General features: G+C 44.0%; 5 protein-coding genes across 24 annotated transcripts; 4 read left to right on the top strand and 1 right to left on the bottom strand.

Annotated features, from left to right (window-relative positions):
* LOC127766006 (methyltransferase FGSG_00040) lies at nt 1-1,974 on the top strand. Its single transcript, XM_052290995.1, has one exon. The coding sequence runs from the start codon at nt 134-136 to the stop codon at nt 1,742-1,744; it is 1,611 nt and encodes a 536-aa protein (XP_052146955.1). The 5' UTR covers nt 1-133; the 3' UTR covers nt 1,745-1,974.
* An 836-nt stretch (nt 1,975-2,810) lies between these two features.
* LOC127766029 (cytochrome P450 704B1) lies at nt 2,811-5,137 on the top strand. The gene is made up of 4 exons (XM_052291035.1): nt 2,811-3,180; nt 3,269-3,484; nt 3,576-3,872; nt 3,989-5,137. Exons 1-4 carry the CDS (start codon nt 2,842-2,844, stop codon nt 4,769-4,771), a joined length of 1,635 nt encoding a protein of 544 aa, XP_052146995.1. The 5' UTR covers nt 2,811-2,841; the 3' UTR covers nt 4,772-5,137.
* A 77-nt stretch (nt 5,138-5,214) lies between these two features.
* Nucleotides 5,215-7,837, top strand: LOC127766234 (pentatricopeptide repeat-containing protein At5g15300). Its single transcript, XM_052291319.1, has one exon. It carries the CDS (start codon nt 5,220-5,222, stop codon nt 6,858-6,860), a length of 1,641 nt encoding a protein of 546 aa, XP_052147279.1. The 5' UTR covers nt 5,215-5,219; the 3' UTR covers nt 6,861-7,837.
* A 931-nt stretch (nt 7,838-8,768) lies between these two features.
* Nucleotides 8,769-12,428, top strand: LOC127766235 (thioredoxin-like 1-1, chloroplastic). 3 transcript variants are annotated; one of them, XM_052291322.1, is made up of 5 exons: nt 8,769-8,856; nt 10,311-10,521; nt 11,471-11,647; nt 11,760-11,924; nt 12,004-12,428. In XM_052291322.1, the coding sequence occupies exons 2-5, from the start codon at nt 10,318-10,320 to the stop codon at nt 12,160-12,162; spliced, it is 705 nt and encodes a 234-aa protein (XP_052147282.1). In that variant the 5' UTR covers nt 8,769-8,856; nt 10,311-10,317; the 3' UTR covers nt 12,163-12,428. The 3 variants fall into 3 exon arrangements, with proteins under 3 accessions (XP_052147282.1, XP_052147281.1, XP_052147280.1); XM_052291321.1 differs by lacking the exon at nt 8,769-8,856 and adding an exon at nt 10,030-10,116; XM_052291320.1 differs by lacking the exon at nt 8,769-8,856 and adding an exon at nt 10,101-10,238.
* LOC127766232 (pentatricopeptide repeat-containing protein At5g15280, mitochondrial-like) lies at nt 9,606-19,114 on the bottom strand. 18 transcript variants are annotated; one of them, XR_008016225.1, is made up of 11 exons: nt 18,880-19,114; nt 18,206-18,315; nt 17,151-17,237; nt 16,998-17,058; nt 16,847-16,923; nt 12,796-16,741; nt 12,649-12,718; nt 11,737-11,908; nt 11,593-11,642; nt 11,421-11,520; nt 9,606-10,498 (listed from the first exon to the last, which is right to left on the bottom strand). XR_008016225.1 is itself a non-coding variant. In XM_052291317.1 (7 exons), exons 5-7 carry the CDS (start codon nt 16,897-16,899, stop codon nt 15,458-15,460), a joined length of 1,089 nt encoding a protein of 362 aa, XP_052147277.1. In that variant the 5' UTR covers nt 16,900-16,923; nt 16,998-17,058; nt 17,151-17,237; nt 18,206-18,315; nt 18,880-19,114; the 3' UTR covers nt 15,337-15,457. The 18 variants fall into 18 exon arrangements, 2 of the variants coding, with proteins under 2 accessions (XP_052147277.1, XP_052147278.1); XR_008016226.1 differs by having other exon boundaries at nt 11,482-11,520; XR_008016219.1 differs by lacking the exon at nt 11,421-11,520 and adding an exon at nt 10,817-10,915.

The raw sequence follows: 19,114 nt of genomic DNA, 5'->3' as shown, positions 1-19,114 counted from the left end.
CGTTACGCTGTAAAGCCGCGAGCTTTCGAAACCGAGCCAAACAAACACCTCCGACATTGCCGCCCCGCGGCGCACCACCACCACTCCCCAGCTCGAACACCTTCCGAGCCAAATCTCACGCCGCCGCCCATCCATGGCGACGCCCGGCCTCGACGACGACTCGCTGCAGCAGCTGCGCAGCCGCGCGACGCAGCTGCTGCTCAAGGAGAACTGGACGGAGTACATCGCCGTGTGCTCCCTCATCATCGACGCGTTCGACGCCGCCGCCGCCTGCAAAGACCGCCGCGTCCTCTGCTCCACCCTCGCCCACCGCGCCGACGCCCGCGCCCGCCTCGGCGACGCCCCCGGCGCGCTCGCCGACTGCGACGCCGCGCTGGCGGCCGACCCGGCGCACCCCGGGGCGCTGCTGTCCAAGGGCGCCGTCCTGCGCGGCCTCGGCCGGTACGCGCGCGCCGCCGAGTGCTTCCGCGCGGCGCTCGCCGTGAGCGGCACCGACGAGGTCCGGGAGATGGTCGAGCAGTGTAAGCGCCTGGACGCGCAGGCGAGGAGCGGCGCGGTGGATCTGTCGGAGTGGGTGCTCGCCGGGTTCTCCGGGAAGTGCCCGGACCTCGCGGAGCACGTCGGGGCGGTGGAGGTGCGCCGGTCCGCGCACGGCGGCCGAGGGGTGTTCGCGGTGAAGAACATCGAGGCGGGAGCTAACCTGGTGATCTCCAAGGCGGTGGCGATCGGAAGGGGAGTAATTCCGGACGCCGCCGATAGCGGCGAGAAGATGGTGGTGTGGAAGGACCTCGTCGACAAGGTGCTCGACGCCGCCGAGAAGTGCCCGAGGACGGCATCTCTCATCTACACTCTCTCCACCGGCGAGGAGCCAGAAGACGAGCTCCCCATCCCGGACATGGCACATTTCAAGCAAGAAACGGAGGAGCTCGATGACGGCACGGCCATGGCGCCGAAGGCATCTCTTGATGTGGACAAGATCTTGAAAGTGCTCGACGTCAATTGCTTGACCGAGGACGCAGCGCCATCCGCCAATCTGCTCGGCAGCAATGGCGTCGTCAACTGCGGCGTCGGGCTGTGGATCTTGCCGGCGTTCATCAACCACTCGTGCCACCCCAACGCCCGGCGCACCCACGTCGGCGACCACGCCATTGTCCACGCGTCAAGGGACATCAAAGCCGGGGAGGAGATCACATTCGCCTACTTCGACGTGCTCACCCCGGCGAGCAAGCGCAGGGAGGCAGCGAGAGCGTGGGGCTTCGAATGCCAATGCGATCGGTGCAGGTTCGAAGCCAGCGACGCCATTGTTGGGCAAGAACTCACCAAACTTGAGAACGAATTGGTCAATGGCCGAGGAGGAGACATGGGAGCACTGGTGGTGAGGCTGGAGGAGAGGATGAGGAAGTCCATGGTGAAGGAGAGGAGGAAGGCGTTCTTGCGCGCGTCGTTCTGGAGCGCGTACTCCGCGCTGTTCGACTCCGACAAGCTGGTGAGGAAGTGGGGGAGGCGCGTCCCCGGTGAGGCCGCCGTCGCAGAGAGCGTCGCTGGCGCAATCGGCGGGAACGAGAGCGTGCTGAGGGCAATGCTGAGGGGTGCCGACAATGGCAACGGCTGCGGCAATCGGCTCGAGGTGGAAGACAAGGTGGTGAGGATTGGGAGGGCTACCTATGGCAGGGTAGTGAAGAGGCAGGCAATGAGAGCTCTCTTCAGACTTACATTGGATGCTGACAGTAACAAAAGCCTGTAGGTTTTGATACTCTTGATTGATTGTTTATTTAGTTACCTAGTATCTTCAGTAACAGATGAGAGATTTATTCAGCAAATGCTCCGGTTTGCTCGAAGGTTGTAATAAGACTGTGGGCAAGAATCAAGGTCAATCCATAAGAGCACTATTTTCATGCTCTTCTGATCTTGGTTTCAGACTTGTTTCAGTGTTGACATTGGTTATTTCTCAATTCATTCGAGTATTTGTTGTTACATCACAAAGGATAAGTTCTATAGAAAAAATCTTCCTTTTCAAGTGATGTTCTTTAATTTTCTGTAGAATTGTGCCCTGCAATTTCTCAAATCTTTGATAGATGGCTTATTTGTATTGACTGGAAAAGAAATTAGTTGTCAATAACTAGAAGCTTTAGAGATGCAAAGTATTGGATATATCTTGGCAATAGTATTTTATATTGCTTGTTTATGTGAGAATGTTTTAACTAGATGGCAACTGATTTCTGGGACAAAATCGCTTCTACAATAGCATTTTATGGAACTCGTACTCGTCGATAGCATTTCTTGGATTTGGGTGTTTGTCAATGGCATTTCTTGGATTTTCTCTTCATTAAAATAGCCTATTCAGATGAAGTAGAAACCAACTACTTTGGGTTCACAATTTATATTTCTTTTGAGGATACCCCATTTCATTTTAGTTGTCATCAAAGACTAGACAATATCGACAGAAAACGGTAAGCCTGGTTTCAGTTGGTGACAATTTAACAGAATTCAGATGGATATGGTTCTGATATTAGAAGGTGGCATACCTTTAGTCGCTGCAAACGCTTCAGTTATCTGAACAAAACAACGAACTTGGCTGAGCAGGGGAAAAAAAATACTGTAGCATTCATTTTGTGTTTACATGAGTAACGATTCTTTTCTAGGTGGACAGATCACAAAAAGAAAACTAAAGCTAAGATCCAACTCCTAAGGGTGTTAGGTTAGGGACACCATATGAATGAGACAATCTTAATTCTTGGTCACACAAAGATTGTCTCAAGGTTGGTAGCATCAGTGCCCAATATATCACCTAACTATGCCATCCAAAATGCTACATAGCATCTCTTGTAGACTGAACCCTTCATGAAGAGCCCCATGGAGGAAGCTCATGCAATGCCAGTGACATCATTCTTCCCAGTAGCAGGAATCCACAAGCTCATAGCTATCTTCCTTGTTGTCCTCTCATGGATCTTGGTCCACAAGTGGAGCCTGAGGAACCAGAAAGGGCCAAGATCATGGCCAATCATCGGCGCGACAGTGGAGCAACTGAAGAACTACCACAGGATGCATGACTGGCTTGTCGAGTACTTGTCGAAGGACAGGACGGTGACCGTCGACATGCCATTCACCTCCTACACCTACATTGCCGACCCGGTGAACGTCGAGCATGTCCTGAAGACCAACTTCACCAATTACCCCAAGGTAAAAGAACCATAGGATCTTCAGTGTACTGTAAAATGTGCCTTGCACAGTACTAACACTGACACAAAAAATGTCTGAAAATATGCAGGGTGAAGTGTACAGGTCTTACATGGATGTGCTGCTCGGTGATGGCATATTCAATGCCGACGGCGAGATGTGGAGGAAGCAAAGGAAGACGGCGAGCTTCGAGTTTGCCTCCAAGAACTTGAGAGACTTCAGCACTGTGGTGTTCAGGGAGTACTCCCTGAAGCTATCAAGCATTCTGAGCCAAGCATGCAAGGCCGGCAGAGTTGTAGACATGCAGGTAACCAACTGAATTCCTTGCCTAATACCTAAACATTTCTTGAGAAACCAAATTGTTCAGAATTCTGATGCAAGAACTAACCAAAATTCAGGAATTGTTCATGAGGATGACACTGGACTCGATCTGCAAGGTCGGGTTTGGGGTTGAGATCGGGACGCTGTCACCTGATCTCCCGGAGAACAGCTTTGCCCAGGCATTCGACGCTGCCAACATCATCGTCACGCTGCGGTTCATCGATCCTCTGTGGCGTCTGAAGAAGTTCTTGCACGTCGGATCAGAGGCTCTCCTCGAGCAGAGCATGAAGCTGGTTGATGACTTCACCTACAGCGTGATCCGCCGCCGCAAGGCTGAGATCTTGCAGGCTCGAGCCAGCGGCAAGCAAGAGAAGGTGATCCTTCCTCTCTTGCTCAAAGAATCAGTAGAACTGAACTGACATGGTAATGGCGATGATCAGATCGGAAAAGGTTTTGTTTCTTGATATGGTTGATTTGTAATGGCGAGCAGATCAAGCACGACATACTGTCGCGGTTCATCGAGCTCGGGGAGGCCGGCGGCGACGAGGGGGGCGGCAGCTTCGGGGACGACAAGAGCCTCCGCGACGTGGTGCTCAACTTCGTGATCGCCGGGCGTGACACGACGGCGACGACGCTGTCGTGGTTCACGTACATGGCGATGACGCACCCGGCCGTCGCCGACAAGCTCCGGCGCGAGCTGGCCGCGTTCGAGGCTGAGCGCGCGCTCGAGGAGGGCGTCGCGCTCGCCGACGCCGCCGGCGAGGCGTCGTTCGCGGCGCGCGTGGCGCAGTTCGCGTCGCTGCTGAGCTACGACGCGGTGGGGAAGCTGGTGTACCTGCACGCGTGCGTGACGGAGACGCTCCGCCTCTACCCGGCGGTGCCGCAGGACCCCAAGGGGATCGTGGAGGACGACGTGCTCCCCGACGGCACCAAGGTGCGCGCCGGCGGGATGGTGACGTACGTGCCCTACTCCATGGGGAGGATGGAGTACAACTGGGGCCCCGACGCGGCGAGCTTCCGGCCGGAGCGGTGGCTCAGCGGCGACGGCGGCGCGTTCCGGAACGCGTCGCCGTTCAAGTTCACCGCGTTCCAGGCCGGGCCGCGGATCTGCCTCGGCAAGGACTCCGCCTACCTCCAGATGAAGATGGCGCTCGCCATCCTCTTCCGCTTCTACACCTTCGACCTCGTCGAGGACCACCCCGTCAAGTACCGGATGATGACCATCCTCTCCATGGCTCACGGCCTCAAGGTCCGCGTCTCCACCTCCGTCTGACCCCCGCCGCCGCTCGCCGGCAGCCGCGCCGCCGCCGCCCGTATCGCTTACCGGAGTAGTAAATAAGCCTATGTAATCTGGTTTGAATTTGAAATTTGAATGTACCATGTTTGATTCTAGGATTTGTTGGTCCTAGACCCTGCTTGAAACGGTGCGAATTTCATCTAAATGGTTGAGAAATTTTATCGAAAGCTGTTCCATTCTACGCTACAAATGGTGGGACTGGATTTAAACATTGGCGACGTGGACAAGGCCGTATCACCATGTTTGCACATTTTTAAACCTGTAATCTGGTTTGAATTTGAATGTACCATGACACCATGTTTGCAAAACTTTACATGAATGTTTGAGAAAAATTATGGAGAACTGTTCAATTAGTATGCGTTTAAAATGGGACTGGATTTAAACATTGGCGACGTGGACAAGGCTAGTGGACTGAGACTCTGAGATGTTGCGGAAGTCGGGGACGCAGCGGCGGCAGCCGCCGGCGTGGCGGCGGTGCCGGAGCCTGCGACACATCAAGCAGATGCACGCGGTGATGGCGCTCCGGGGCTTCCTCTCCGATCCCTCCGAGCTCCGCGAGCTCCTCTTCGCCTCCGCCGTCGCGGTCCGCGGCGCCATCGCGCACGCCTACCTCGTGTTCGACCAAATACCCCGCCCGGACCGCTTCATGTACAACACCCTCATCCGCGGCGCCGCCCACACGGCCGCGCCCCGGGACGCTGTCTCCCTGTACACGCGCATGCTGCGGCGCGGCGGCGGCGGCGGCGGCGTGAGGCCCGACAAGCTCACGTTCCCGTTCGTGCTCCGCGCTTGCACCGCCATGGGCGCGGGGGACACCGGGGTTCAGGTGCACGCCCACGTTGTGAAGGCTGGCTGCGAGTCCGACGCGTTCGTCAAGAACGCGCTCATTGGCATGCACGCGAGCTGCGGGAATTTGGGCATTGCGGCTGCTCTGTTCGATGGCAGAGCTCGTGAGGATGCCGTGGCTTGGTCGGCGATGATCACGGGGTGTGCAAGGCGAGGGGACATTGGTGCTGCACGGGACCTGTTCGACGAATGTCCTGTGAAGGACCTCGTGTCCTGGAATGTGATGATCACCGCGTATGCGAAGCGGGGAGATATGGCATTGGCAAGGGAGCTATTCGACCAGGTACCCGAGCGAGATGTCGTGTCCTGGAACGCGATGATTTCTGGGTATGTGAGATGTGGCTCGCATTTGCATGCACTGGAGTTGTTTGAGCAGATGCAGCTTATGGGTGAAAAGCCAGATATTGTCACAATGCTCAGCTTGCTGTCAGCTTGTGCTGACTCTGGTGATCTGGACGTTGGCCAGAGGCTGCATTCCTCTCTTTCAGATATGTTTTCAAGAAATGGGTTTCCAGTTGTTCTAGGAAATGCACTGATTGACATGTATGCAAAATGTGGGAGCATGAAAAGTGCACATGAGGTGTTCTGGTCAATGCGAGACAAGGACGTCTCAACTTGGAACTCAATTGTAGGAGGACTGGCACTGCATGGGCATGTCCTGGAATCCATAGATATGTTTGAGAAGATGCTGAAGGGGAAGGTCAGGCCAGATGAGATCACCTTTGTTGCTGTCCTTATCGCCTGCAGCCACGGCGGGATGGTTGACAAGGGACGTGAATTCTTCAACTTGATGCAGCATAAGTACAGGGTTGAACCCAATATCAAGCACTACGGTTGCATGGTGGACATGCTGGGTCGTGCTGGGCTACTAAAAGAAGCATTTGAGTTCATTGATACGATGAAATGTGAGCCTAATTCTGTCATTTGGAGAACACTACTTTCTGCTTGTAGGGTTCATGGTGAGATCGAACTGGCTAAACATGCAAATAGGCAACTGCTAAAGGCAAGGAATGATGAAAGCGGTGATTATGTTCTCCTCTCAAACATCTATGCATCTGTTGGAGAATGGTTTGGGTCAGAGAAAATGAGAAAGTTAATGGATGACAGTGGTGTCAACAAAGAAGCAGGTCAAACGTTTGTAGATGGCAGTGTGAAGGATATAATTCAGTCTTTTGGACAGTCGAGATCACATTCTGAAAGAAAAGGATTCATTGGTTGAGGATATCAGTTGTGAAGCTCTGTTCTGGATCAGAAACTGAATATCACATATGGGAAATGGGAAAGAAAATGATGCAGATGTATGTGCGCGAAGAACAACAAGCTATCCTGAATAGTGAATTCTAGTACTTATGATGATATATTAATGAAATGGGTCTAATCTTGTCAGACTCAGAGAGGTTGCATCACAGGCTATTGTTTGGATTTCTAGTCAAGCAGATAAACATCAGCCCAAGCTGCATAAGCTACATAAAGGTGAACAATTTGTAACAACAAGATGTGCAGCCATGGCTTGTGGTTATACATATCCTCCATTGTGTTATCTTCTGATATCCTTTTTAGTACAGATGCAACCCTTTCCTGAACTCAATTATATAAACAAGGTAATGAGTCGTGGATCGTGGCTATAAATATGTGAAACAGCTTCAATCCATCCAAACATCAGTTTGCACATCATTTGTACAATGGGAGTATGGCACTGTGTTTGTGCAAGTGAAAAAAGCTACATGAGCGACAAAAGAGTGATGCTGTCATCGATGCCTGTATGGTTGTAAATAAGCATAAGTTGATGGTTCTGCAAGAAGGGATTGCAATGATCAAAACAAATTGTGGACAAGGATCTGAACTGTGCGAAATTGCATGTTTGCCTTTGCAAAGAAATGGCCAAATTACCCATATTATTTTACAGAATATAATGGTTATTCTTGGGTAAGAACAAAAGCAGTTTGCTTTGTTACAATTTCTGTGTATTCTGAAGCCAATACTGGCCTGCGCAATATGCCTGCAGAATATTAATTGTTTTGAGCTTTATTAATTTTGTTAAAGTGTTACGCACTTACGCTCAGTTGCCATTGCTCTGTAGCAGCCAATTGTATTATGAAAGCTGTGAATTGTTTTGCCAAAAGGTGGATCTTCCAGTTCTCCCCAGAAGAAAGAGAACCATGAATAATAAAGCATATCACTGTTTTTATCAGATGCACGGTGTACTGCATTGCTGTATAGTGGACAGAGTTCAATATTAAAATTGTATCTGTTGAATTTGAAACTTCTTATGTGCAGGAATACAATGTAAATCCACACCCCAAGTAGTAAATTTTTTTTTACCTTTTAATTAAACATAGTGCCCGGTATTTATTTTCTATTTTTTTCCAAACTGCATATCATTAAATATGTTTCTAAGACACTAAAAGAAATTCTTTGTAATTGGAGTCAATCAAATTGAATGATTTCCCTTTTCTCTCTGAGAACCTATAGAATATTTGCAATTTTTTTTCTTAGCAACCATTAGCCATGTGTCCTTGATTTTTCTATTATACAATAAATTCACAGCCCAAATATTATGGTTTATTTTTATATTGGAGACAATTGTGTATCTTAAATTCCTCAATCGAGAATCCATTTACAGTTTAACAGTTTTTTTTTTTGTTTTCTCTACTCCCCATGCCCTCTATTGTAATTATTCCCCTATAATTATAATCTATAGCAAAGGAGTATCTCCACTATTCACTCAAGAAAGAAGTCTTCTAAATCTAAATACAACTCTTCAGTGGGATAAAACGATTTTAAGAATGTGCTGTTTTGTTTATTTAGTAATTTCCCTTGCAAAAAAATTTATATTATATCTAGATTTTTGCATTAATTAATTTGAAAACACAATCCTTGTAGCCGAAAAAGAGCAAGAGCATAAAAGGATATGCATTGCGTGACAAATACCATGACTTAAACGACACGTCGACCCAACAAGCGACAAGCTCTGCGAAAAATATCAGGTCATGGTGTCGGACACAAAGATGCCACTGACATTGCACGACTATATATACATTATACCCTTCGAGCCATCGAGGGGTAGTCAACTTATGGTGTAAGTGGAAGATCTATAAGTGGAAGGGTGGAAAAACTCAAAAGATGTCCTAGTTGTAACCTCTGCAGCAATGTCAACCTTGGAAGGTTGATGGGAAACCAGTCCCTGGTTTCTGTGGGAAAAAAGAAGTATGCTGGTAAGTAGCTATGGGTGTAATTTCCTTTTTTTTCTTTTGACCATGTTATGGTGTAATTTTCACATTAGATTCTTCTTTGTTTTCTTGATTTCGTCCAGCGGATCTCCTTTTTTATTGAAGAAAAGTATTTTAGTTCATCCATTTTGGAATTATGGGTTCAATGCAAGTTCTTCTATTATCAATTTTAGCACCTACCTAAATCTTCTTACTTCAAAAGGAATACAGTAATTATCAAGCAGCATACTGTAAATACTCCCTCCATTTTATACTATAAATCGTTTTGACTTTTGTCCTAGTCAATTTTTTAAAGTTTGATCAAGTTTGTAGAAAAATATAGCAACATTGCTAACATAAAACAACATATTATTAAAATATATTAAATGTTCATTTTAATAAAACTAATTTGATGTTCTAGATTTTTAATATAAACTTGGTTAAACTTAAAAAAGTTGACTAAGGAAAAAGTCAAAACAATTTATATAATATAAAAACGGATAGAGTATTATTTTCTGACTAGCAGGTGTTACTGCCCCTTTAATATGTTAGTTTGATCAGTCAGTAACTCAGTATTAGTATGTACTAAAACGTAAAAATCACAGATAGATTCGCACGCAGATCGAGCAGGATGTTCCAAACAGGCCGTGTTCATCGCGTGACAGATTCTGAAATTCCAATAGCTGGATAGAGCATACACACAAGCAGATGAAGAGCAAGTAGAGGACAAGTAAAATACACCACATTTTTTTAGATAATGGATAAAAATCTGACCTTTATATCAACAGTTAGATATACACAACCAAGAAGAATACACCACATAGCTGCAATATCAGGCACTCCTACAAGAAATCCAGTCATGTCATGGATACACATCCGAGTAAAGTAGATTAAGATTTAGATCAAAAGTTTGCCCATGACTCACAGAACACACAATGCATTAGGATTGACACACTACAGAAGAGATGAGTCATGTTGACAATCTTTTTATCCAGATACACATCGGCTTCATCCAGTCCATGGCACAAGCCGTGCCGCCTTAGATAGAAATCAGCAGAGAGTGTAAGAAACACCAAAGCTTTTGCTGGAGAACTGGAAACTGAGTATATAAAGCACCTAGCTAGTCCAGATATGATGGCAGGTAACAACAAATGTGGCTGTCCATATCTTCTTTTGGATAATCATCTTTGCTTCTTAGAGTGATGAACTCACGAACATAAACTGAAAAAAAAAAGCAAAAAGGGGCTCTGTTTTAGGGAGGATGAGGTATCCTTTGCTTCTGAAGCAAACTTTTCTTCAGCTATAAATACCATACCATGGACCATTCCCATATCACCATCACAAACATTTCCAGCTCTTGAAAAGTTCGTGTGGATACGTTGTGGCATGTAAGCTTTTAAAATTTCCCATTTTCCACATCATTTCAGGAGTGCTGATCTGTTTCATCCTTTCTTTTTCAGTTGAAGGATGGCAATGGCTTCTGCTCTGACGAACTGTTGGGCTATTTCTCGTTCATCTCAGCGTGGATCCAAGAATAATAGTTCTGATGGTTCCTTCATGGTGCCAGCTCGGAACCACAATCGGATCAACAGAAAGCACCTCTCGCTCCGAGAAAAGGATGCTTCAACTGGTTGGCAGATCACCAAAGCTGCAACAGAAAATTCCACCAATGTAATTTCTTACCACATTGCAATTGAGCATGCATATGAAACTTTGTCCTTATACACTACTTCCTCCGTTTCACAATGTAAGTCATTTTAGCATTTCCCACATTCATATTATTGTTAATGAATTTAGACATATATATCTATCTATATTCATTAACATCAATATGAATGTGGGAAATGCTAGAATGACTTACATTGTGAAACGGAGGAAGTAAAAGAAAGTCTTACACGCTATGAAAGTATAAAATCTTGAACATTACTTGTTTGGAACTAATTAAATTACAAACAAAAACATTTACCTCCAGAAAAACCATTCTTGCTATGACAAGCGCAAACTAAGATGCTTTCTTTGTAAAAATATATTCAGTGCATTTCCGTAGAAGGTCATCTGAATTTTTCTACAAGTAAATCAGAATGTTTCCTTGTTATGTTAAATAGAAAGGAATATGCAGGTTTCAAAATCAACAGGCTAAATTTTAACTTAGATTGCAAATTTGCAAGTGCTATTTAATCTCAAGAATAAAATATGTTTTGTTTGTTTTGTTGTTCAAATATCAAGGGGCACCACAATCCATTCACAATCCAAGGTAACCCTTTTTTTGTGTTCTATGACACTAATCACTGACACACTGTATTTGCTCCAGGTACCATTTTCTGGCCTAATAATGACTAAATCAAAGCCCAACTATTCTTGAAACAGGGTCGCTGTTTTATCAAGTGCATTTAATATTAAGAGATTTGGTTGCTTCGCTAACCATGTTTAGTAATGCTTAAAATTATAGAATTTTATTGGTAAAACATTCTCTACAGCCAAAAGTATTTGAAAAATCTGCACAGAAGATGAAATTGTTGGTCTCATTCGAAATACACAAATAACAAAACTCAAATATGCATTGACAATACATGCTCAAGCACAAAAGAGATGTCAATGAGATATATTGTCGTGGTGTTAGGCTGTTCACACCCCAATGAAGACTAAATGGTGGGAAAAGAACATGAAATCCTGCAACATGAAAAACATTGAATCACAAGAAGATTTTGACAAGCAGCTCCTGTTGGCCAGCGATAAGCTCACCGTGGTGCACTTCTTTTCCCCTAGTTGTGGAGCTTGCAAGGCCCTACACCCTAAGGTAAAAGAACACATGCATGGTATTAAACAATTTTCTCAAACATAAATTAACGAAAAAAGAGCATTTCATACTTTGAATAGTTATAACACCTTTTTGCATAACGTCCCAAAAGGTATGTCAATTGGCTGGCATGCATCCGGAACTGCAGTTTCTTATGGTCAACTGCAATGAACAAAAGGAGATGTGCCGCAGGCTCAATGTTCATGTATTGCCAATGTTCCGCTTTTACAGAGGTGCAGAAGGCCGTATCTGTAGCTTCAGCTGTACAATTTCAACTGTGAGTTCCGTTAATCTAAGCCCATTTGTGAACAGATTACCTTTAAGCTCTTTCAAGCTATATTTTGTTGCTATTTCAGATTTATAAGATCAAAGATGCATTGAAAAGGCATGGGGTTCAGCTAGAGAATCTTGGACCAGATAAGGGCTTGGAGAAATCAGAACTTCAGAACTCTGATATTGACACTTCATATAACATGGATGGAGGTGTGGGTGCTGTCGTGCCCAACAATGAATAGGCATCAATTTTATGATGCAAATTGCACAATTTGGTGCTTTATAATTTGGATGTATGTTTATAGAAGCCAAGAGTCTGATTGTGGGTGTGATAATCTTGAATATTGGCGCCCATAGATGCTCATAAAAATCCTATATATTAAAAGGATAAGGCAATGCGCCAGTGTGTCTCTAGTTTTGTAACATTGAAGCATTTTAAGCTTCTTGTATTCCGCTTACTTTTTTCATAATAAATCGTACTGGTGTGGATTACTTTTTTCATAATAAATCGTACTGGTGTGGAGTCAGTGCATCTTTCATGGCAACTCAAGTGAGCTCCAGTGTGTCTTTCATGGCTAGAAGAAGTGTCTGCGCAAGCACAACTAGTAGTAACACTGATTGAAAAAAAATTAATGAGAAGTTGAGTGCACACTCTATATTGGGTTATTCAAGAAAGCAATCGATTACACAGGCTCTAATTGAAGAGAAAAGTCGCAGGGGTGAATCACCTCTGATTTGATGGAGTGATATAATATCAGCATTATCTCCGCCAACATAAACGATAATCGAAAGTACATCCTGTTTAGAAAAATAATAAGATTACAGCCAAAGTTTGGGATTATTGTTTCCACTTTTAGAATAGACAGTAGTATTACCTTATCATGACCTTCAGATGTGAATGGAACATTCAATTGCATTAGCTTGATCTCATGGAGTTCTGTCAGTTCCACTGGTGTCTACAGTTCAACTTGACAATCGTCAGTTCACCACTTTCTGGAAAACCAGACATCAGCATTGCTTATATCTTCGCTCCGAATGGCCTTTTGCCCTATTATATATATACTTCACGGGGAGTTCACTTGAGTTGAAGAAATAAGGTTGGACAAAATAGGCTTCTCATATCCTGTAGTCCTCTTAGCATTACTACTTAAATTGCTAATAACAGACCAGTGCATCTCAAAGTTGGGTGAGAACCCAGCTTGCTGCATGTCATGCAGAAGTGTTGCAGCCTTCTGTAGATTGTTACTCCTGCAACAGTTATCAAAAACAACTCTATACATGTGATAGGATGGTGAAGAGCCAATGGTGGTCAACATTTCCAAAATATTCATAGCATCACAGGTTCTTCCCATGGCACAAAGGCCCTGTATAAGCACATCGCAGGACATGTCGCTTGGTTTTAGGTTCGCAAATTGCATCTCAGCAAGAAAATCAAGTGCCTGATCGAATTCTTTCAACATACATAGCCTGTACACAACAGAGTCGTAGCTAACTTCACTCGGAATTTTGCCTTTCTTTAGCATTGTATTTAGCAGACTAATAGACATTTCCACATCTCCCAGTAAGCAGAGTTCCTTGATTAGGACATCAAAATGTATGTCAAACCCAATCAGCTCTCTTTTGTTCATGCTGTTCAGACAAGATGTTGCTTCAGAAAACCTTCCTGATGAGAGAAGACTTGAAATGAGGGTTGTCTCAATGACTAAACCATGCTTCCATCCGTTGCTTTCTATCAGATGAAATAATTCTAGTGATTTCTCAAGGTTTCCTAACTTGCAATGGTGACTCAATACTACTCTGAGACTACGATTGCTTGGCGTTAATCCCTGAGCAATGCAAGAATCAAGCATATTAATTGAATGATCGACATCTCCAGACTTGTGAAACCCATTGACAAGGAAGTCATAAGTGGTGGTGTCTGGAGAAAAACCATTGCTTTTCATATCCTTCAACAAATTATGAACCTGTAAAATGTGTCTTCTCCGGAAAAGATAAAAAATCAGAATATTGTATAAAATTAGTTCTGTTGACTTGTCCCTATCTTGGATCAGCTCTTTAAGTCTTAATGCGCTGGAAATCCGACTTTGCTCGCACATTCTACGGACAAGAAAGCGGTAACTAGAAATAGAAAGGCTATTCTGCATCTTTAACATCATGCAAAGAACTGCATCTGCCTTTCTCCAATTTTTTACACAATAATATGCTTGTAGAAAGGAATTTAGCAAGGTAGCATTGAACTTCTTCCCCAAAACTGTTTCCTCAAAGACTGACATTACCTGGCCTATTTTTCCTGATTGCAATAAGTTCTTCACGATAGAACTGCACGTTGAGAAATCAGTAGATTCCATGTTCATCACAGATTGTACCAAGTCCATGGCTCGTTCTGCATCAATTCTTGCCACTGAAGACAATGCAGATTGGTAAGTGGACACATTTAATACTTTGTTTCTGTTAAGCAACATGTCATACATTCCAATTGTTTCAGCAATTTTATGCTCCTTTAGAAACCCTTCCATCACATTACAAATTAGCGAAGGATCCACAGCCACACCCTTTTCTATGAGAGCCTCAAGCATTGCACATCCAACACTTGTGCAACCAGTCATGCATAACTCTTCGAGAAGTTGGCAGTATGCACTGAAAAACAAACTAGGGTAACAGTCCAGCAACACGCTGATAAACTCCAAGGCTTCCTCGATTACCCCCCATTTGCTCAAGTGACTGATAAGGGGGATCACATCCCTGCTACCAGGTGACCATCCATGCTTTGTTGCCAGACTCCAACATTCCCAAAATCCTGCTATGTCCCTTTCTATGCAGAACCCTATCATCAAATAAGTATAGGTATCTTGACTAGCAGGGAAGCCATCTCTAAGCAATCTGTCGAAAGCCAACCTTGCACAAGCTGACCTCCCATTCCTACTCAATGTTTGGATAGCCAGATTTAGATTTTGAGCATCAAATTTGTCAGGTGTATCTGCCATCTCGTCAATAAGGTTAATGGCATCCATTGCACGAGCAGGGCTCGCGCTTAAGGCCTTTAATAGTTCTGAGTAGCTAGCTGTAGAAATGTCATGTCCCCATTGAAAAGTTTCATCTTTGAGTACAAGAGCACTTGCGATATCACCTTGCCGACATGCCCTGACTAGATTCAAGCTAATATCTGGGTAAAGAGCATAATCGATAATCTGTACCAATGAAGCCTCAAACTTTGTGGAATCAGTGTCCAAATATAGACCATTACCTACTGAATCGAAAAACTCAGCCTTTGGATAGCCTGCAGCATTATCTCTCTTGACTTTCACCCCTAGGTGGTCTAGCCCCAAGAATGATAAGGCCTTAGAAAGCACACAATTTCCAGACGGGATATCATTTATGCCATTGGTTTCCATAGTCCTCAAGGTTTGTTCTATTTCATCAAACTGCCTATATCTGCAATATCCTGCCAAAAGTATCTTGTATGTTAACAGTTCTGGAATAATTTTTCTTTCAGCCATGTCTTCAAAGACATACTTTGCATGCCTGTATAATCCCTCCTTAAAAATACCACCTATAATAGCATTATAAGCACAAACTTTAGGGTTAATATGTCTAGAAAAGCACTCAGATAAATATAGAAATGCAGCCTTCAGCTTCAATTCTCTACAGCTGTAACGTATGAAGATTCCAAAAGTAGTTGCATCTGGCACAAACCCTAAGACTTCCAATCTTTGGAAAACCAACCATGCCTCATCAGTACCAATATTTGCACATAAAGAGGCAATAATTCTATTGCTGAGAAGCAAGTCAGGTAGATACCTCCACTCTTCTAAGAAATTCATCATATCTCCAATATCCTTCTTCTTGCAAAATTCTTGTGTGACAGCTGATAAGGATCCCTTACTCATTTGAATGTTCAAATCCTTTAACTGCCGAATTATACCAATAGCTTGCAAAAATTTGTCTTTCTTGATTAAAGCCTTGACAACAATATCAAGAATATCTCCTTCCGTGTAAGAACCTAATCCAGCTCCAAGCATGTCCAAATATACTCTTAAAACTAAGTCATTTTTTCTCCTTTCCATCAGTAGATGAAGAAGTACCTGGTAGCATGAGCCTGAAGGAATCAGACACCTATCCTGTGCACAGTCATAAATTGAAATTGACTTACCAAGGTTGCCAGCTTCTGCATACGCTTGGATAACCTGACTAAACAGTTTACCTGCATCAGCCAGAACCCTGTTGCCATCCAACAAGAGAAGCAATGATTCCGCTTGGCTAAGCATATGAGCATTTGCAAGTATTGACACCATAATTTCATTCGACCTTGGAAGATGTTGGAATGCCTTGCTCTGCCACGAAGCCCACCGGTACAAATTCCACAAAAATATTGCCTTCTTCACTTCTGCAGCATCTGGCCCAAAGCCAATCAAGATGTTAAGGAAATCATCAGGCTTCAGCTCTGAAGCACGCCAAAATGGGCGGAGTGTCTCTGGTGAGAGCCAGAAACCAAGCTTAAGAACATCTTGAAATCTGCAGTTCCCATCAAAGATGCCCCCTTTACTCTTAAAAATATAAGAGCACTTATCTATAACCAGCTTTACAATTCCAGTGCACAGCTTTACATCCAAATGGGAATTGGCTAAGCACTTCTCTCCAGTTCTTTGCTCCAAACTAAATCCAATGCCCTGTGAAGAGACAGCGATGTTTGAACTGGAAACAGAGATGCTCTCTTTCTTCTTCCCAGTGTAGCAGATTTCACCTTTCAACAAGCTCCTTGCGTTGGAATTCAGCTCTGAAGCACCATTAGCATAACCATGGCATATTATCTTAGGTTCTTGCCTGACGATCAGAAGGGAATTGACATGCATATAAGAAGAAATACTTAGTGTACATGTACCAATAGGAACAACCATGCAGTTCTTGAACTAGAAAGCGCACTCTCACCTTAGATGCCGCCGGAGATGGATTGAGCTGCATAACTGCAAAGTCTTCCACATCTAATCCGATCAAAGCTCCTGTCACTGAACAAGAAGCCACACAGCGCATCTAATCAACTACTCCCTAAAGGCCTGCTTGAGAGCTTTGTAGAATGTACCTGGATTTCTTAACCTTGTAGGATGTTGTTTGGTTACTGGGTAGCAGAGCAACACTTCTACCTGTATGCTGTGTCAGAGTATAAATAGAGAAATTTGGGGTGCTTGTTGCTACACCCCAGATTACTGAATCTTGATTGACATAAAGTTCTTACCATTATCATTCTTTTCTGTTTACTGGCGTTTCTATGTTTAATTCAGCATAATGGAATAAATTGCACAATAAAAACATGACCATGAACCTGTAGAAAATGTACAGCACAAAACTTACATGAGGAGAATGAAGTCATGAATCCGAAACAAAATGACTAGCGAGATTTGTAAGCAAAATGAGCAGCAAACGAGAAAGGTGACGTTAAAATATATCTTGATTTAAATAAAATCGGCAGCAGTTCAAACAAACTAAATACAAAGTGCCCAGAACTGCAAGTCAACAGTAAAACAATCTCACGAGCTCATCGATTAGAGCTAGGCATCAATTATTCAAGGTTCCAACTTGTTAGAATTCTTCTTCAACTACAAACTGCAGTCTTGACCGGTAACATAGAGAACAATTTGGTACAGTGACTGTTAAATTGGCATCATATGATTCCCATACTGAATCTGAATTAGATATAAAAAAATCCACTGTGTGCAGCTAACAACAATCCATGCTTAACTTTCTGCATATTGATATCTCTAATACAATCTGACAGTTATGCAGAAAATTAACTCAGCAGCATAAGCAGCTATGCCAGCCAACATAGCGTCAGATTAGCTAAAAAACACAGTTGTCCTCTCTTCTGGCTAATGGAAGGTTATTTTAATCAGCAGATAAAATTCAGAGATGGGCATACTATCATAAGAGCAGGTACAATAGCAGACTAATAGCCAGCTATAAACATATTTTAATGAGATAAACGATAAGAGAGAAGAGCAGCGGGCTACAGATCTGTAGCCAGCTGCAGCACGGACTCCAAGACGCAATTTATGTATGACATGTGGGACCATGTATTAATAATATAGTAAGCAACTATTGTATGAATTGACTATTAGATTGGCTATAGATAAATTGGAGCTAGCAGTGGGCTATACTATTGAACTTGCTCTAAACTTTGAGTAAATCGTCAACCAATCCTGGATTCTTCATTACTTAAATTTGGTCAAAAGCAACTGGTAGTAGTAAAATACAACACTACAGCAGTAATTTTGAGTAGAAGCATTTGATCACCTTTCAATACTATGCTATTTGCTGTAGCGTGCAATACTTTTGCCAAACCACTGAATCCTTCATTTCATCATCCTATTATAAGAAGCAGTAAACCTTGCGATATACTGTACCTAGTGACAACATGCAGAAGCAATTAACATGCCACAACTTGAATTCAACATGATTAATTATTTCTTAATAGAATCTAGATCACATTATGAACTACACCCTTCTATGTTTAGAAGAATCCTATCTAAAGATATGACTACTTAATAGAGTTCAGAGGAAGAAAATTCTGTATAACGCAACTGGCTCTACACGTTCAGTATATCTGTATAACGTCAATTACCAAGGTACTACGTACAACAGACTTACAAATGTTGGATGAAAAATTGAAAGTTCATCTATTGAAACTGCTATACAAACCATTTTTTGTTGACACTGATGCATAACATTTTTTTCTATTGCTTAAGAGTAAAATTAGGTACTTCAGGGAAGTTCTAAACTGGTTGGAAATCACAGTATCCTGGATAAAAATGGACACGATTATGCAGTCTGACGTTTGTACCAATCAATCAATCTAAGATAATTGAAAATTTTGAGGAAGAGAAAAACTAAGTTGCTTAATCGAGAGAGCAGTAGCAGGGGATGCCCATCTAAATTATCGGATTAATCATCCCACGCAGGCAACTCACGGGGTATTCCGCCGGCGAGACCCCGACTCACGGGGCTTTCCGCTCCTTCATCCGCCACATCGACGCCTCAGCCGCCACGAGCCCGCGACTAATGCGGTGGAGATTGGGAGGAGATGCGGCGCTTTGGAGATGGGGGAGGGGAGGAGGATGCGCGACGGCGGGGAAGATGAGGGCGGCGCCGGAGGGAGGGACGGTGGGAGCACGCGGCGTCGCGGCCTGCGGCCCAGTAAAACTT

Source organism: Oryza glaberrima, chromosome 3 (assembly GCF_000147395.1).
Source record: "Oryza glaberrima chromosome 3, OglaRS2, whole genome shotgun sequence".
Classification (NCBI taxonomy): Eukaryota; Viridiplantae; Streptophyta; class Magnoliopsida; order Poales; family Poaceae; genus Oryza; species Oryza glaberrima.
This window is presented reverse-complemented; position numbering and strand designations above follow the sequence as displayed.

What these genes read in the sequence shown, in the direction of transcription:
- LOC127766006 (XM_052290995.1), top strand. Translation starts at nt 134, where the DNA reads ATGGCGACGCCCGGCCTCGACGACGACTCGCTGCAGCAGCTGCGCAGC.
- LOC127766029 (XM_052291035.1), top strand. Translation starts at nt 2,842, where the DNA reads ATGAAGAGCCCCATGGAGGAAGCTCATGCAATGCCAGTGACATCATTC. An exon ending in ACTTCACCAATTACCCCAAG is followed by an intron (nt 3,181 to 3,268) that starts GTAAAAGAACCA and finishes GAAAATATGCAG; the next exon opens with GGTGAAGTGTACAGGTCTTA. An exon ending in CCAGCGGCAAGCAAGAGAAG is followed by an intron (nt 3,873 to 3,988) that starts GTGATCCTTCCT and finishes AATGGCGAGCAG; the next exon opens with ATCAAGCACGACATACTGTC.
- LOC127766234 (XM_052291319.1), top strand. Translation starts at nt 5,220, where the DNA reads ATGTTGCGGAAGTCGGGGACGCAGCGGCGGCAGCCGCCGGCGTGGCGG.
- LOC127766235 (XM_052291322.1), top strand. Translation starts at nt 10,318, where the DNA reads ATGGCAATGGCTTCTGCTCTGACGAACTGTTGGGCTATTTCTCGTTCA. An exon ending in GCAAGGCCCTACACCCTAAG is followed by an intron (nt 11,648 to 11,759) that starts GTAAAAGAACAC and finishes ACGTCCCAAAAG; the next exon opens with GTATGTCAATTGGCTGGCAT. An exon ending in TCAGCTGTACAATTTCAACT is followed by an intron (nt 11,925 to 12,003) that starts GTGAGTTCCGTT and finishes TTGCTATTTCAG; the next exon opens with ATTTATAAGATCAAAGATGC.
- LOC127766232 (XM_052291317.1), bottom strand. Translation starts at nt 16,899, where the DNA reads ATGTGGAAGACTTTGCAGTTATGCAGCTCAATCCATCTCCGGCGGCAT. An exon ending in CATCTCCGGCGGCATCTAAG is followed by an intron (nt 16,742 to 16,846) that starts GTGAGAGTGCGC and finishes TCTGATCGTCAG; the next exon opens with GCAAGAACCTAAGATAATAT.